Source organism: Rhagoletis pomonella, unplaced genomic scaffold (genome assembly GCF_013731165.1).
Source record: "Rhagoletis pomonella isolate Grant_MI unplaced genomic scaffold, Rhpom_1.0 Rhpom_scaffold_00003, whole genome shotgun sequence".
NCBI classification, from domain to species: domain Eukaryota; kingdom Metazoa; phylum Arthropoda; class Insecta; order Diptera; family Tephritidae; genus Rhagoletis; species Rhagoletis pomonella.
The window spans coordinates 81,068,551-81,084,887 of record NW_023458557.1 but is presented as its reverse complement, the minus strand read 5'-3'; the positions used below and the strand labels follow the sequence as shown (position 1 = coordinate 81,084,887).

At 33.4% G+C, this 16,337-nt stretch overlaps 1 protein-coding gene across 8 annotated transcripts; it reads left to right on the top strand.

Moving 5' to 3' along the window:
* The first annotated feature begins 632 nt into the window (after window positions 1-632).
* LOC118735644 (clavesin-2-like) lies at window positions 633-14,910 on the top strand. Of its 8 annotated transcripts, none has more exons than XM_036465512.1 (3): window positions 633-995; window positions 4,976-5,586; window positions 14,468-14,905. In XM_036465512.1, exons 2-3 carry the CDS (start codon window positions 4,984-4,986, stop codon window positions 14,858-14,860), a joined length of 996 nt encoding a protein of 331 aa, XP_036321405.1. In that variant the 5' UTR covers window positions 633-995; window positions 4,976-4,983; the 3' UTR covers window positions 14,861-14,905. The 8 variants fall into 8 exon arrangements, with proteins under 8 accessions (XP_036321405.1, XP_036321400.1, XP_036321402.1 ...); XM_036465507.1 differs by having other exon boundaries at window positions 659-900; window positions 14,468-14,910; XM_036465509.1 differs by having other exon boundaries at window positions 659-789; window positions 14,468-14,908.
* Window positions 14,911-16,337: the final 1,427 nt, after the last annotated feature.

The following is a 16,337-nucleotide window of genomic DNA, read 5'->3' as shown; positions in this document are numbered from 1 at the left end:
GAACCATTTATATGTATGTATATACATTTATGTATGTATGATTTGTTTAACAACAATTATTTTATATCGATGCTCAATACGTACTAAGCACTCTCTCGTTCTTTTGTATGAATTTTGAATTCAAACAATTTTAAAACTGTAACGGTCTTCGTAATTCAAACTATCAGCCATTAACATAAGCTTCCGCTACAGGTGCCTGGTATCTGTAAATCTCTTTGAAAAATGTATGTTTGCTCGCTATAACTCTTACCACGATTCTTTAACGTAAATGAGCACTGCGCTCCTCTCCCAACGAAGCCATATTTCTGTGGTCATAAGCATAAGTCGACTTAAGAAAGAATTTAGTTATATATGCTATCGTATATACCGCAACTACTATTCCATGTGTATGTGAAATCCCCAGCTCGCTAGCTAGGCTATTTAAAAAGTTATAGACGAATATATTTTGATTTCCCCATAAGGTTAACATTACAATCCAAATGTTTAAAATGTTTTATCTCGAATTCAAGCGTTTTTCAACATAGGCGGTTATTGCTTATGACCACAGATTTACATATGTAGTTACGTATGTGCATGTGAGCAAAGTATCAAATACATGCCTTTGTGGCAGCTCATTTGAGACTACAGCTAACAGCTAAGACCCGCTGAAAGCTTCTACCATTGGCATTTTGCGAGAATCTCCAATACCTTTCCAAGTTAACGTTCGCTTTGTTTGGTGGCAAAAATGCGCGGCACTGACGGAAATGGCAGTTCCGAGCGTATGCTTAGTTCACTTAGTACCTCGACGCGGTGAGAATACCGATAAAATACAAAATTTATTTAGCGCGCAAAGAGTAATAATACAAAAACAAAAAAAATGTAGTGAGTTGTGTGAGAAAGCCGTAATCACGTTTAAGCCAGGTATTAGTCATCGCCATGGAACAGACAATAGGTAGTGTAGATCAAGAAAATTGTAAATGAAGCGTTGATTTTCTTTGTGGTTGATTATAAAACGGGTAAATACAATACATATAATTAACAACAAATATATAACATATGTGTACATTACAATTATGTGTAAGCAGTGAGAAAATATAATCCCAGAACAAGTTTGAAAATGCCTCGTTACACAAAAACGAAACAGAAGCTGTTGCATTAAAATCAGTTCACGTCTGTGTTTCTGAGTTTTTGGTTCTTTTTTTTTTGCGCGCGTGTCATTGAAATAATGGGTAGCATTACCTGCATATATGATATACATACATAAGTTTACGATGCAACAATAAAGCGCAGATACGCAAAACCCCTTTGATTGATCGAAGCCTCGAAAAAAAATTTATCGAACTGAACTTTATTTTATCTATACAGAACATTTCGTATCTATGTACATACATAATATGTACATAAATACTGCGTGTCATCAATATCGCGTTTGTTTCCTGTGCTGTACATATGTATTTGTACATAGTACGTATTTATGTATGTAGTTAAAATATGTTTTTTCTTGTTTGGTAGCATTTAAGTATGAGTGTGTATATCTTACTTTGTGTTGCTAGCAATCGTACACTGTTGCTGATAATTATGTGTACAAACAATTTTTTTCTTTCACGGTATTTTTAATTAAAAGCAGGAAATACTCCGCTAAACTTGCAACTCCAATTTAATGGTGAATAAGCCTATCATTCCCCTTACCACTTCAGAAATACATATATGTATACACACATATGCCAAATATTTGCAGCAGAGAAGTAAAATTACACACAATTTTTGCTACTGAAGCCTGAATACATTTTTTTTTTTTTTAATTAAATATATCGTTACCTTAATTTATAAAGGCCCTAACCAACATTTTTTTCGAAACTGCGTTTTTCACATTTTGATGATATTAAATACAAGTAATTTTTGAAAAAAAAAACAAAACCGACTTCAAGTCTCATACATATATACATATATATATATATATATATATGATCGGATCTAAACCAGATTAGTATGGAACCACCTCTGAGACACTACCTTTCCGACGCAAAATGATTATCGAAATCGGTTGACGTGGTCCAAAGTTATGCGGTAACATAAATAAATAAAAAAATATTCCGACGAACTTCTTAACCTCCTCCTTTCTTGGAAGTCGCTTAAACATACACCTTCAATACAAATTTTAAAGTGATAGTATCAAAAACAGCGGAGTTACATGCAACTCTTTTAAATAGGGATTATTGATATTATTTTTATAACGTTTTTTGCTTCTCCTGTAAAATAGGAAAATTTGTTGGTTGGGGCCTTTGTGAATTGAGGTCACGATATGTAAATTTTATATATAGTGACGAACAAAAGTATAGGCATAGAGAATTTTTCGCACTACATATATGCAAAGTTTTTCATTCTTAAGGCGCTGGCCCAATGCAGGCTTGCTTTGCACGCATTGCTTACTTTAATTTGCTTTGATTTACTTCAAAAACTCGTTTGGCCAAATGGCGGCTTGGAACGCTGTCAAAGCAACCAGCTGTGTAGTTAAAAAGTCAAGGTCTGTTTCCTTACACTAAGAATAATTTTGCCATAAAATTCCAGAAAATTAAAAAAAAAAAAGAAATACAAAACAATTTTTTCAGATTTATTTTTAAATGAATGTGAATTAATTTTTGCATTTCAAAGGAATGGTAATTATTATACATACATATATAACTATATGTACATTTATTAAGAACAACAAACTAAAAAAAAAAAAATAGATTTTTCAAGAGACGACTTACCAGTAGTTTGACATCATAAATATCGCCAGCTTTGTGTGAAAAGTTGATAAGTCTACATTTTATGAAGCCTCAAATTTTGATATAGAGAGTAAGAGAAATTAAGGATTAAGGTACTTTTTTTAACAGAGATCTAATCCTTCTGATTTGTATGGAGTTTTGCTTTGCTTTAAACACGCAAAATGTTGTATTCAAAGTCCATGTAAAATTGTAAAACTGGACTTAGCAATTTTTCACTTTATGCCAGCGACATGTTAAATAGATTACTTTTTATTAAACTTTGAGTTACTAATATTATATGTACATATATTTTTTTTAAATTACGTAAGAAAATTTTTGTACATAAAAAGATGGAGCAGTTTGTTTGAATTGATTTAGAACGGGAACATATCTTTTTGTCAAAAGGCTACGAAACGCTTTCCAATAAAACTTTTACCTATTTGAAACTTTGAGGCGCTTAAAGCAAGTGAAGCAAAGCTGCCATTTGGCCACCCTTCATACGTTTTAGTATATTCCAAATAACTTTTGACAGTTCTCAAAGCGAAGCAAGCAAAGCAAGCCTGCATTGGGCCAGCGCCTTTATAACTTTTCGATTTTTTTTATAAAAATGTAGTTCATACTACACCAAAAATATCATATCCTCTATCAAGAATGCAAGAAGGAGCTACTACCGGCGTCTCAGTCCATATCTATCTCTCTTGCCTGGGTTCCCAGTCATAGGAATAAAGAAGGCAACGACAGAGCAGATGAATTGGCCAAGGCGAGTACAAGTTTGAAGTACATAGCTAGAAAACAAAGCGTTGATTTTTGCGGACGACGTTTTTATTTTCTTCCATACACAAAAAAAAAAAAAAAATCGAACATAATTTGTATGGAAGAAACTGCTTGCAAAAAATCCTTATCCTATTTTCTTTGTCGTAGTATCGTGAAACTATCTCAAAGATTTTAGTACCGGATTTTAGATATATGAGCAGTTTATTTTGAAAGTAGCATAAGTCACATTTTCAAAAAAAAAACATCGAGTTAATGATAACAACAATAAGAATTTAACGGTATCTCTCAATTAAAAAAAAAAAAGAAATTGCATTGGAAAATCAAGTTAATGATAATAAGGATTACACCGAGCAAAAATCAATTTTGCACAAAAAATATATATACACCCAAAACGTTTTTAGTTTCTCTCTCTGGCGTCATAATGTTTTAAGAGTACTTCGAAATTTCAAAGATTTGATTACTTCCAAAAATTATTTAAAAATTTCCGTGCTATATAGATTAACAATATGGGTACCAAATAAGAGATAATATTCTGTAGAATTGAAAAATATTAAAGTTGTTGCATAAGGGCGAAAAGGTATTGAAAATGTCCATTTAAAATTTTGTCTTTGAGTATCCTTGCTAATTTGCAGTAATTATTTTTGAAAAAATTGAAGGTTAAGGAATTTCGTCCTTCTAACATCTTCTTTGTTAATCAAAAACAATTTTAAGTTTTTTAAGTTCTAAATAAATTTCCTCTTTCATTTGGTACCCATATTTTTATTCTACATTGCATTGAATTTTTTTAATAATTTTTGGAATGAATCATATCTTTGAAATTACAATAAAATAAATCCTGACGTCAGAGAGAAAAAAGAAGTAGGTTTCAAACCCATTTATTTATTAATTATTTTATGGTAGGAGAGATAGAAGCAATTTTTCGATTTGAGTTGTTGAAAAGTAATGAATATTTAAGTCCCGGGATCCCAGGATTGTGATAACGACATCCCGAAAATCCCGGGATCGTAAAAAGCGAAAAAATTAACAGCCCTACTATACATCGTCTAGTTACATTTTCATGGGTAACATAACTTGCGGATACGTTTTTGGAAACCTTAAGAATTTAGATTCTTGAAATCAGTCACAAGATATAATATTCAGGAGTGCACGATGCTGTTCATTTGTCGCCTCGATACGGCATCACATTCAAGGCGCAGGTGCAATGGCGTCTCCTTAGTTGAGTCGCAGAAATGACACGAGATCATTCGAGCCGATTCCCAAGTAGGAAGTAGATGGTCTCTTAGCCTGCGGTGACCTGTAAGGATTCATGTAATGATTCTAAGCTTTTGTTTGAGGAGATTAACTGGAAGTTTGTGAAAGGTAGAGTTATATTAACAGCAACTATAACGGGTCATTTTGTTCTACTGTTTCCTTTATTACAATATATTTATATTTATTATGATTTTATTATCTATTATATAATTGTATAATTTCAGACTTCACCATGTCCGAATTTTACGAAGCACAAACTAAAATACAACAAAACTATAGGCTTCCCAGGACCATCGATAGTCGACAAGAAATCTTCAGTAATAATGACGCCCGCGATAGACATAGAAAATTATACTTATTTCGTGATATGATTGGGGCCAGCGTTAATTTGGCACTACGCGATAAATCCTGTTGCATGGATACAAGTTTCCTAAATCGTTTTTTATATGCAAAGAAATTCGATTGTGAAGCAGCTTTAGATTTACTTATTAAATATTTACTATACAAAGAGAATAATAAGCACATTTTACAAAAACTCAGTATTTTTGATGAAAACATACAGACTTCCTTAAGAGATGGTAATCCATCTGTACTGAAACAACGCGATCGCAAGGGGCGTAAGGTGTTAACATTTGCGGCCGCCAATTGGGATACAAATAAATATAGCATGGAGGATGTGTTCAGAGCATTGTTGCTATCATTGGATAAGCTATTGGAGAATGTTGAGAATCAAGCATTGGGATTTGTTGTTATTGTTGATTGGACGAATTTTACATATAAGCAATCAACGCATATCTCAGCGAAAACGCTTAAATTGATGATTGAAGGACTGCAGGTATGTACATATGTATGTTAGGTGGTAGATAACCTTAATCTTAATCTTCAATCACAACTTCATCGTCATATTCATCTTCATCATCGTCTTCAACTTTATCTGTATCTTAAGTTTTATCAGTATATTCATCTTCATCTTGATATTTGTGTATATTAACTTTTATTTTTGTAGCTTTATCTCTATCTTTGTTTTTATCTTTATCTTCTTTTAATGTTTATCTTTATAATGACGTTTGTCCTTATCCTTGACATTATTCTAATGTTCTTTTCATTTTTATAAGAATATTCATCTACATCTCTTAGCTTCCTCATCTTCTTCGTCTTTATCTTAGTGTCAATCTTATAGCTCATTTCCACCAAGTCTTAACAGCAGTTTATGCCTATTTTGCAAAAAGGAGATTACAACTCGAAAGGGGTAATTGCTCATATAAAGTACAGGTAATCGAAAGCAAAAAAGCAAAAATTAAGAAATAAATTTTGCTGATCACACCATGCTGACTTTTTTTTAACTTACCTGGACTCTTAACTGCACTTAAGCACTTAGTGGAAATGGTCTATTGCTCTTTGTCTGTATTTTAAAATCTGTTTTTATCTTTTTGATTGCTTGTGTTTCCGACATGGTAGGCATATGTAAATGTGTTTTATTATCGATTGATTTTCCGCCATCCCTTGCCAAATTTGGTTTGAAGACAAACGGGTTTCGGCGTTGTGCCATCTTCACAGCAGTTTTTCGTTCCCGAGGAAAATCGTTTGGCAATACATAGTTTCTCTTTGTCTTTATTGGTGTTGTTCTTGTTCTAGTGGCTACAACAACCCTACCCACATCGGCTAGTATCTCAGTCGTTGTCGTCAAGCTCAACTAACTGAAGACCTAAGAAGCGTGCAGCCTCTATAGGGTCCGTCCACAGGGTCAGAGGCGTTAGCTGTGTGGGGTTTTGTGGACATGCGAATAAATATTTCGAGTCGTGGGGTGTCGCTCCGCATGCCGGACACTCATCGGGCACATTTGCATCTTTGTATTTGTCGTTGCCTGGGACTGCGCCTTTGCCTTTGTCTTCAGTTTTGACTTTATCCTTATGCTTATTCTTGTCGTTATCTTTGCCTTTGTCTCTCCCTGCTCCCAGTGGCGTTCAACGCAGTCCTTAGTTTTTTTTTTCACTTGCCATTGGCCATATACCTCCTTCACGTGGCATTAAATATTTAACGCAAATATCTTTGAACCGTTTAAAAAGTTTCACCTAAAAAAAAAGAGACGACTTTTCAAAAAATATATTCAAAGGCTTATCTTTTTCTGGCGGGTCTGGCTGCTATTGCATAGAAAAAAATTGTTTGTTCAGACTAGTAATCGAACCTCGTTTTCTTCGATAAAAAAAAAAATATTTGCTTTTTTCGGTAACCGATAAGTTTGAACAGATCCAATCTACTTTGAGCTGTTAAATTACACACTGATGTGATATCTGACAGATATTATAGGGCGGCCATCAACTCGAACCTATTCACTATATTCTCAAGATTTTGCGTTATTTAACTTATATGCCTTAATTGGATACAAGTACGTGTAAATAGCCGTAGTCCTCTATATAGTAACTTCCGGTATGTATTCATTCATTATTCACCTAAATAAAATTATTCTTATATCAAATTTCATGTCTTCATATGTAGGCCGTGGTAATTAACAGAGCCGCTGGTACTGTAATCGGAAAATCTGTGTTTCGCTATCCAAAACTTTGGCCAATTATTACGGTTTCTATAGATGCATAACTGTCCGATATGTTGTTGTGTTATGTTTTATCTTACCGTTATTGGCAGTTCTTATCTATCGGCGTCCGCATACATACATATTTTTCAAAATCCGCGCCCGGGGAAAACACCCCTGACTCGCTTCCCTGCTGACGAGTCCGTATATTTTTCTACTACATGCATATGTACATAAGTATCCATACTCGAATGTTGCCTATGCAAAGACCAGAGGCGTATGCAGCTGTTTACCAAATCTCTTGAATATTTATCTATGGTTTTTGTCTGGTTTTAGAAATTTACAGTGTAATGCAGATCACCTGTTGTTTGCTAACTTTATTTTTGGTGAATCAGTTAATAGTTTTGTTTGTATTCTTCAAAAGCTAAAAACCGCTTCATATCTGAATATTAGGGTGCCGCTTATTTTAGCTATGCTTGACGAACCCTGTTCCTTCATACATACATACATTATTGTATTTACATACAAAGTATATTATTAATAGCTTCGGGTGTCATTTTTCTCCAATAAGTATTGTCCTAGTGACTGTGAGAAAAAAAATCTACGAGAAAAACGTGCTTTCTTTTTAAGTTGAAAAACAAGCATACCTGCATAAGTAGCCCCAGTAAAGTAGCATCGAAAGCTTCGAATATTTCGTAAATGGCGATTTCAGTATTTTTGCTGCTAAAAAGTGGATTGATTGATTATTCCTTTTTCTATATCTAAAAGTCACTGTTTTCGAAAACTTTTGCATTAAGCATCTGATTTTTTTCAATTAGCTGTATCTATGATTGATGAAAAACCAACAAATACTATAACATTTTTGTCAAAATTGGCAAAAAAAAGTTCCCGCAGTGAACTTCAAGAAAAAAAATTGTACTAGAAAAAAAATACATACCTATGTATGTATATGAAATGCAAAAAGCCGTAAACACAACAAATTTTTTACATAAAACGACGTGCAGACTTGTAATTCCATGAAATACATCATTATTAATCTTTCTTATTTTGATTTTTTTTTTCGAAAGTTCCATCTCAACCGAATTATGGCGATCAAAAATTCGTTTCTAAAATTTCTTCTTTGCTGGGAATAAAAATGGATGAGAACATTGGCAAACTTGGGAAAATAATTAAAAATTATTAAAGTAAAATCAACATTGTGGCGTCCCCGAAAAACGTCGGCGGCAAAAACGCTGGCGCCTCAATTATGAGCCATTCCATATGCCTTTGTGAGTTTTAATTTTGACAGCGGTTAACCGTCGACCACTTTACCGTTACGCTAGACCGTACCACCTTACAAGAATGAATTGTGTTTATTCGTTATTTTGAAGGGACAAAAAAAATTCTAAAAAATCTACGGTATTTTTTAGCCATTTGAAATTTGTAATTTAATCCACTAGAATTCAACGGGCTGAAAAATTGCGTACTCAGAATCTTTCTAGGAAATCTAATTAAAAATGCTCGAAACTTTTACGAAAGTTTGTTGAATTTTTTAAATATTGCCTAAAGCTTGAAACTTGTATATATACGGGTTTTGTTAAATAATGAACTATAGTTTTATAAGAAAAATAACCAAATTAAATAACAAAAAAATAATGTGTCAAAATGTGGTGCGGCTATAATATATCCGACCACTGTACATTCGGCAATATAAAAAATCTATTTAAAATAGTTCTACTCGAATAAGGAAAAGTTTAATAATTTTTGGCGAGCTTTAATTTACTGACATTAGGGTGGTACCTTACGGTGATAAGCACTGAGATCTGGTGCGAAAGTCCTAGAACGGGGTACTTAAGGTAAATCAACTTTGGAAGAAAAAAATGATCTTCGGCATAAGAACATCGATATAGCATGCTTTAAGATCCGACTATAAAAGCCGAAGATATGACGAAAGCTTCAAAAGGCAAAATAAACCGAAATTTCCTTGCAATAATCCTTTCGACTCAGAGGCGTACGGCGTACTTTTTTCTGGTATGGTCTAATATACATACAAAGAATTTCTTGCTCAAAGAATTTATAAAAGGGTTGAAACTACCTTTGTTTATATGGACTACAAAATATTTCAAAAAGAAATTTTAATTTATATAAAATAAACTGGACCATCCTAATGTAAATATGTATGTATGAGTTGTATGAACAATGTACATTATATATACATACATGTATGTACATTAGACTGCATCACCAAAAAAAGTTGCGGTTTTCCACCGGTATTACAAAATCTACTATATTTTAAGACGTCCACCAAAATATTTCGGAAAAGTATTAAGATTTAAGTGAGCTGGATACCTTCAAAAATGAATTTTTTTGTGAATGAAAATAGTTTCTTAAAGATCTTTTTTTGAAAAGATCCCCTCAAATAACAAAACGGTTTGAGCTTTAAAATTTGCATAAGAATATAAATATAAAAAATTTAAAAAAACTTTGAACTGAATCGTAATAATATGATTTTTGATGCTGTTTTTTAACCTTTTTCAAAGATTTGTATAAGAAAATTTGTATTCATAAAAAACTAAATTTTTTCCGAAATATTTTGGTGGACGTCCTAAAATCTAATAGATTTTATAATTCCAATGAAAACACAGTACCGACTTTTTTTTTGTATGGGAAGTGATGCAGTCTAATGTACATACATTTGTGCCCAGTGTAGTGCAAATATTAGTCAAATACATTTAAAATTTACTGCTTTTAGGGTACTTTAATATTTCATACCTACATATATTGCAAATATATACATAAGTACATACATATATACATACATATATACATACATATGTACATATATATGAGTGTGCAAAACTTTATCATTAAAATTTTATCGTATCATCTACATATTTGAATCCCAAGATATATCGAACATGCAGATGATGATACCAAATTTTGTTTCCACAAATGGGAAGGGCCAATTAGATAACGCTAGCTGATATTCGACAATATTAAATTCCGTGTCAAAAAGTATTATAGATATTGTATGTACATTTCTATATGCATGTGTTTGTACATATCTATGTAAATGAGTCATAACCCTGCAAAAAATGGGACTAATCCGAGATGACTCCGGGAGCAATCGCAAAGGAGCATGCGACTAATACCACATTTGATCTCTTTATATGGACTGAACTGTTCTCTTTTGTTCGAGCATGTCCTATGAAGAGACTAATTGTTCACCTTTATACCCGAACGGGTATAAAAAGCGACTATTCACTTTTAAAAAATAAAAATAAAAATTTGCGCCAGCTGAGATTCGAGCCGGGGCGCTCAGTTTTGTTAGGCGAATACTCTCTCTGTGTGCCAACGCCGCACATGAAATTTCATTTACTAAGTGCGTACATATCATTAAATCGTTAATAGTACCCGTTAGAGATGAGTCGGGGACTAATTGATCTCCAATTATACCCATAAGGGATGAGTCGAGACTAATTAACCTCCATTAGTACCCGAAAGAGACTAGTTGGGACTAATTAATGCCCAATTGTACCCGATTGAGAGTAATCTCGGAATACTCTCTTTAGAGATTAATCTCACAATTTTTTGCAGGGAAGTAGTATTTCTTGCAGTTATCGTGGCTGTCGAGAATGCTCAAAGAATTTATTAGCCGGAAGAAATAATAAGGACTGTAAAATTGGCTAATTTTATACTCATCGAGATTTTCGTAAGATATGTAAGAGCAAAAAAAAAGTCCGTTTTATGAAATTCCGCATGCGCAGCGTACAACAAAGCAAAGCGGAATATTCTCGATTGAGGTTTCGTCGCCTGGGAAATCGCGATTGAAGTTTGGAATGCAATTTATCAAAAACGCGAAGATAGATATTCCCCAAAGTCTCTGAAAATGTTACTAGTTCACAAAATTCTTAAATTATTTAATTTTTAATGTTTAATGTTAATTACCTTTGAGTTTATGAAGGATTCTTTAGTAAAATTTTGTCGTAAGCGTCATTTGTCCACAATTTGGCAGCCACATTGTATGAAATACGACAAAATGTGATCAAAATTTCTACTAAATTAACGACACTTTTTATTCAATATCTCGGAAACTAAAGGAGATATCCAAAAATGGAGAACGTCATTTCTAAGATATTGATTAGTTTAATATGGCTGCATCACTAACTAAATTTTTACTAAGTTATAGAAAAAATTGTAGTCAATATCTCGGAAACTAAAGGAGATATCTGAAAACTGATAACACCAATCGAAAGACCTTATTTCAAAATATATAACTGCGTCTAGAACTAAAAATCGTCAAAATTGCGCTTACGACAATCTTTTACCCAGGCGACGGTTTAGAAATTGGTTACATCAAATAGAATCGATTTGAATTGAATGAAAGGAAATTTAGTCGTGCACTTCGACGACATTCCAACAACCCGAAAAAAACTAGATAGCATCAATGTGACCTTTCAGCAGCGGATAAAAATAAACCGGCATGTGCTGCATATCGTACGATTTGAAATCGGTGCGATCTACAAAACTTATTTTGAAGATTTCTTAAAAATGGTCAAAAATTTGGTTCTATATCGAAGGATATATAATATATATATAATATATCATTTAGTGTTTCTAGCAGTTTTTATTTGAAATATGCGTTACTTGCATTAATTATAGCTCTGATCCAGTACTCCATGAACTTACAGGATTTTACACAAACTTGCAGGAAGTTGCAGTAAAAATGTTCCCGTACTCCAAAATCCTGTAAATGAGAGCGACTTTTCGAGAGTTGTGTAGAGAATGAAGTTGCAAGATTTTACCCGAACTTTTTCTTCTGGTAAAATTATGAAAAGTGTCAAGCAATCACTGGTTGACGTTTTTACAGGAAAAATGGTTTTTTTGTTCCCGTACTTTTGGTTGTTACTCACTTTTTACTCTCACTTCAGAGAGTAATTTTGCTGTTTGACAGTTTTACCGGATTTTTCACGAAAAGTATTGGATCAGAGCTTATATTAGGTGCATTCTCTATCATTTCTGACTAAAATATGAAAAGTGTCAAAATGCAAAAGCGTAAGGAAAATGCGCGCTCACTAAAAGAGAATAACAGGAAAAAGTAAAGGAACCCAAAAAAAACCCAATTTTTAGCCCAAAGAATGCCAACAACAAAACTAATGTCAAATAAAAACAGAAATGTATGTACAAAACATATTCACACAAGCACAAGCACAAGCTTATAGGCGGCATACACAGTGCGTCTGACTCGCGAGTCATTTGTGTACGTGTTGACTCGCCTTCGACTACACACAGTTGAATCATTCAGAGTAATGTCAGGATCCTGCAGTACGGGGGAGTGACTACAGGACTGCTGAATCGGTAGCTACCTGATAAACACCGTCAATTACCGACCGACTACTTGCAGTGTATTTCATCGATTACTTTTACAAGGCAATGTCCTAGGCGGTAGTCACCATCGGCTCTCTCTGCACTACCGGGAGTTACTAAAGTAGTCATTGGCGTGATTTATGGGCGCCCTCTGTCGTAGTTTTTCGCTATTCTGCTTACGACTGGTTCGACTCTGCACTACCATGTGCACTACCACGGGTTAATAGAGTAGCTACTTACCTAGGAGTCGGTGCAGGTGCGGTTCAATAGTAGCGATTGACTCCAGAAGTACTGGAGGGGAGTCATGTCGGTGTAACTAACACATATAAGTTGCGTTCGGGTACGCTTTCTGGTAAATTCCTGCAATTGTTGCAACTGCTTGCGAGTTAGGGAACGCAACTATTTTCACAAATACATCCCAACCAAGTCGGGCGCACCGTGTATGCTGAATAATTACGTACTATATCAATTATTTTTTGCCTCCTTCCATTTTCAATTCACTTTTTTTTTAGTTGTCAGATTATTCTCACTTTTCGTTTATTCTTTTATTTCAGTTAACTCAAATTCAGTTGAGTTTGACACTTTTCAAGATTTTGCCAGCAAAAATACTTCTAACTAAATCTGACTACTTCGGACTATTTCTGGGAGATAAGGAACGCAACTATTCTGTCTTATCCTGAGTTTCGCCCGAAAAAAAAATTCCCCGAAAAGTTTTCATCCGTCCCGAACCGGTTCACTTTGCACTTTTGGTTTCAATCAGCCTTATCATGAGTTTCCTTTTCCCCGAACCGGTTCACTTTGCACTCTTGGTTTCCATGGTTTTACTATGGACGGATGACAAATTTTCGGGTGAATTTTTTTTTTCGAGCGAAACTCAGGATAAGGCTTAATAAATGTGAGCTCACAAATATCCAGATTCCTCTAAAATTTTTATTTTATTTATGTAAATACATATGTTTGTAAATTTGAACGTTTATGAGAGTGTTAGTATGTTTGTTGTTCTTTCACGCTAAAACTGCTGCACATATTTCAATTAAGTTTAGCACACAAGTAGGGTATAACCCGGATTAACATATAGGATGGTTTTGAAGAGAGTTGCCAACTTTTTCAAAAGTTAAAATCAATCCATTAACAAGTTAAATAAAATATTACAACAAATATGTCAAACGAAAAGTGGTTAAAAATGCTTTGTGTCGAGAATATTTTTTTAAGATGGTTGCCACCTGTTTAAAGGGTTAAGATCAATTTAATTAACAAGTTAAACGAAATATTTTGATATGGGTATCAAACGAGAGAGGTTGAAGAAAGCTTTGTTTCAACAATATTTTTAAAGGGTGTTGACTCCGTTTAGAAATTCAAAATCAAATTAATTAACAAGTTATATAAAATATTTTAATGTGGGAATGTGTAATGACTGAGATTTTACGAAAGCTGTATCTATTTGGAGAATATTTTAATTAAGTATGAATTTAATAAATTTAAGTATGAAAGTTTGTGAGTGAGTTTGTGAAAAGGTGTGTTGGTTTTTCTTTAAATATAATTTGGCGTGCAGATAGCTTATGACCTGGATTAACATATAGCTATAATTCTGCTTTAAAGCTCAGTTATGCAAGACTTAGACTTGACTCCAGCATTTTTTGGAGTTAACTTCCAAGACTCTTGGGTCTCATTGCCTTTTTTCGGTTTGAGAATGTACGCGCCCTAGTATTCTCAACTCTTAATAGCTTTCCTTTAGAGTGCACCCTTTCTTTTTGGTATCTCGCATCATCACAAAAAAATCAACTATGATCAATATTTAAATTAATATTTTTTTACTAATTTCTATAATTTTTTATTACAGGATTGTATGCCAGTAAAATTCAAAGGAATTCATTTCATAGGACAACCTTGGTATGTGGATGTCGTTCTGCGAGTGATAAAACCTTTCTTAAATGAAAAAATAAAGCGACGTCTACTGGTACATGGCACCAATTTGACCACCTTACACAGCATGGTCAGTAAAGATATTTTACCACCCGATTTGGGTGGTGAGGGACCAGCTATTAATACACTAGACTGGTATCATTACCTATTGGAGTCTAGCCAGAATTGTGAATCGAGAAAGTCCTATAGACTTATTGAGGCGACTGTCTATTCAAAAACAGCGGATTGGCACAAACAGGATTCCGGATGTGAAGCGAAAAAAATCGAATCGAATGAAACTTTAATTGAAAATATCAACCAAATCTCATGACACTGTAGACTTTTACTTTTTATAATAAGAATTTCTAAAGAAAACCATTTGTATGTATTTTTTAAATAAGTTATGTGGAATGGGGTGTGGTTTCTTGGTTACTTACATAAATATGTACGTCATGCTATTAAATAATTATTTAAAAAATCCTAAACTGCTACAAATCGTTAACTACACTGTATTTAGTCAAGTCTGAAGAACCCTGGCTTTTACACGCCTTAAAAGTGTTTTAGTGATCTACATAAATATGTGTGTAAATATGTATGGTTAGCTCGCTGAATAATGTCGAAAATCCGCAAGAAATGAATCTGTGCACCCAAGTTCAACTAATGCACAGTGGTTCAGTCGGAGGTCAAAACTCAAAAATATGCACATCGTCTAACCTGTGATTGATTGACAGGCAATCAGTCATTACTTTACCCATTACCATTTACTTCATTACAGTCAAGGCATATTCAACAAGGTAGAAGTGACAATTCAGTCGAGCTCTCTCATACCTGACTGTAATGTCAAAAAATGTAAACAAAGAAATTAACCATTTGTTATGCATTTACCATATTTGATAGAACTCAACATCTTTGAAATGAAAGTTTTTGTAAATATGAAAATATTTAAAATCTCATTAGAATCAGCTTCATTTTATTTATTGAATTTTCTGTTTAATGTAAATGTGGAAATGCATACTTACACAAAATTTCATACTAAATGAAACACACTCATTTATAAAATCGTTTTGAAAATTTTCTGCTTTTACTATCCCAATTGAGCATATATTTTTTTATTCAAATACTTAATTCTAAAGTATATTAGACATTAAAAAAAGTTTGATTCTTCTAAATTTATATCAGAACTTAACTTAACTTAACTTCAATAATTTAGCTATTAAATTTTTGCTATTCGAAATTTCCTTTCCATTAAATTTATTAAAAATTACCTTCAGTCTCTTTATGTCAACAAGGAATACTGGTTTAGGTTTTATCAGACCACCATTTGAAATTTAGCCTATCCATGTATGTATATGAAAGGAAGATTTTCTTTTCATATTCGGTATGATAAATCCTGCACCTGGGACCAAACGCGTCCACTTTGAAATACTCGGCTGCGATAGACAACAAATAAAGTCACGACCACACGTGAAGGGTCTCCTAATGAAACATCGCAGCAATTTGCCCCCCGTTGTCGCTTCACTTGACAATTCGAAGGTTTAAAATAACGCACAAGTTTGTTGTCCAGGCTCTTGACAAACACAACGCACCGCTCGCAATTCCTTTTCATTTTATTATGTATTTAAAATCAGTTGCACAGCTCACAATTGAAAATTTATATAAAACAAAAAATTTTGAATAGTATAGGGTTAAGAGTTGACATTTCAGTCGCAGTTCAAAAGAGAGAAATGTCGAAATCCCTTCTACCTTGTTATGCCTTGATTACAGTGTAATTTTTTTTGCGATAAAACATTTTTTTAGATTACTTCTTC

Coding starts and splice junctions, on each gene's coding strand:
- LOC118735644 (XM_036465507.1), top strand. CDS start 744: ATGGCAGTTCCGAGCGTATGCTTAGTTCACTTAGTACCTCGACGCGGT. Junction 901..4,975: donor CGTAATCACGTTTAAGCCAG/GTATTAGTCATC, acceptor GTATAATTTCAG/ACTTCACCATGTCCGAATTT. Junction 5,587..14,467: donor TGATGATTGAAGGACTGCAG/GTATGTACATAT, acceptor TTTTTATTACAG/GATTGTATGCCAGTAAAATT.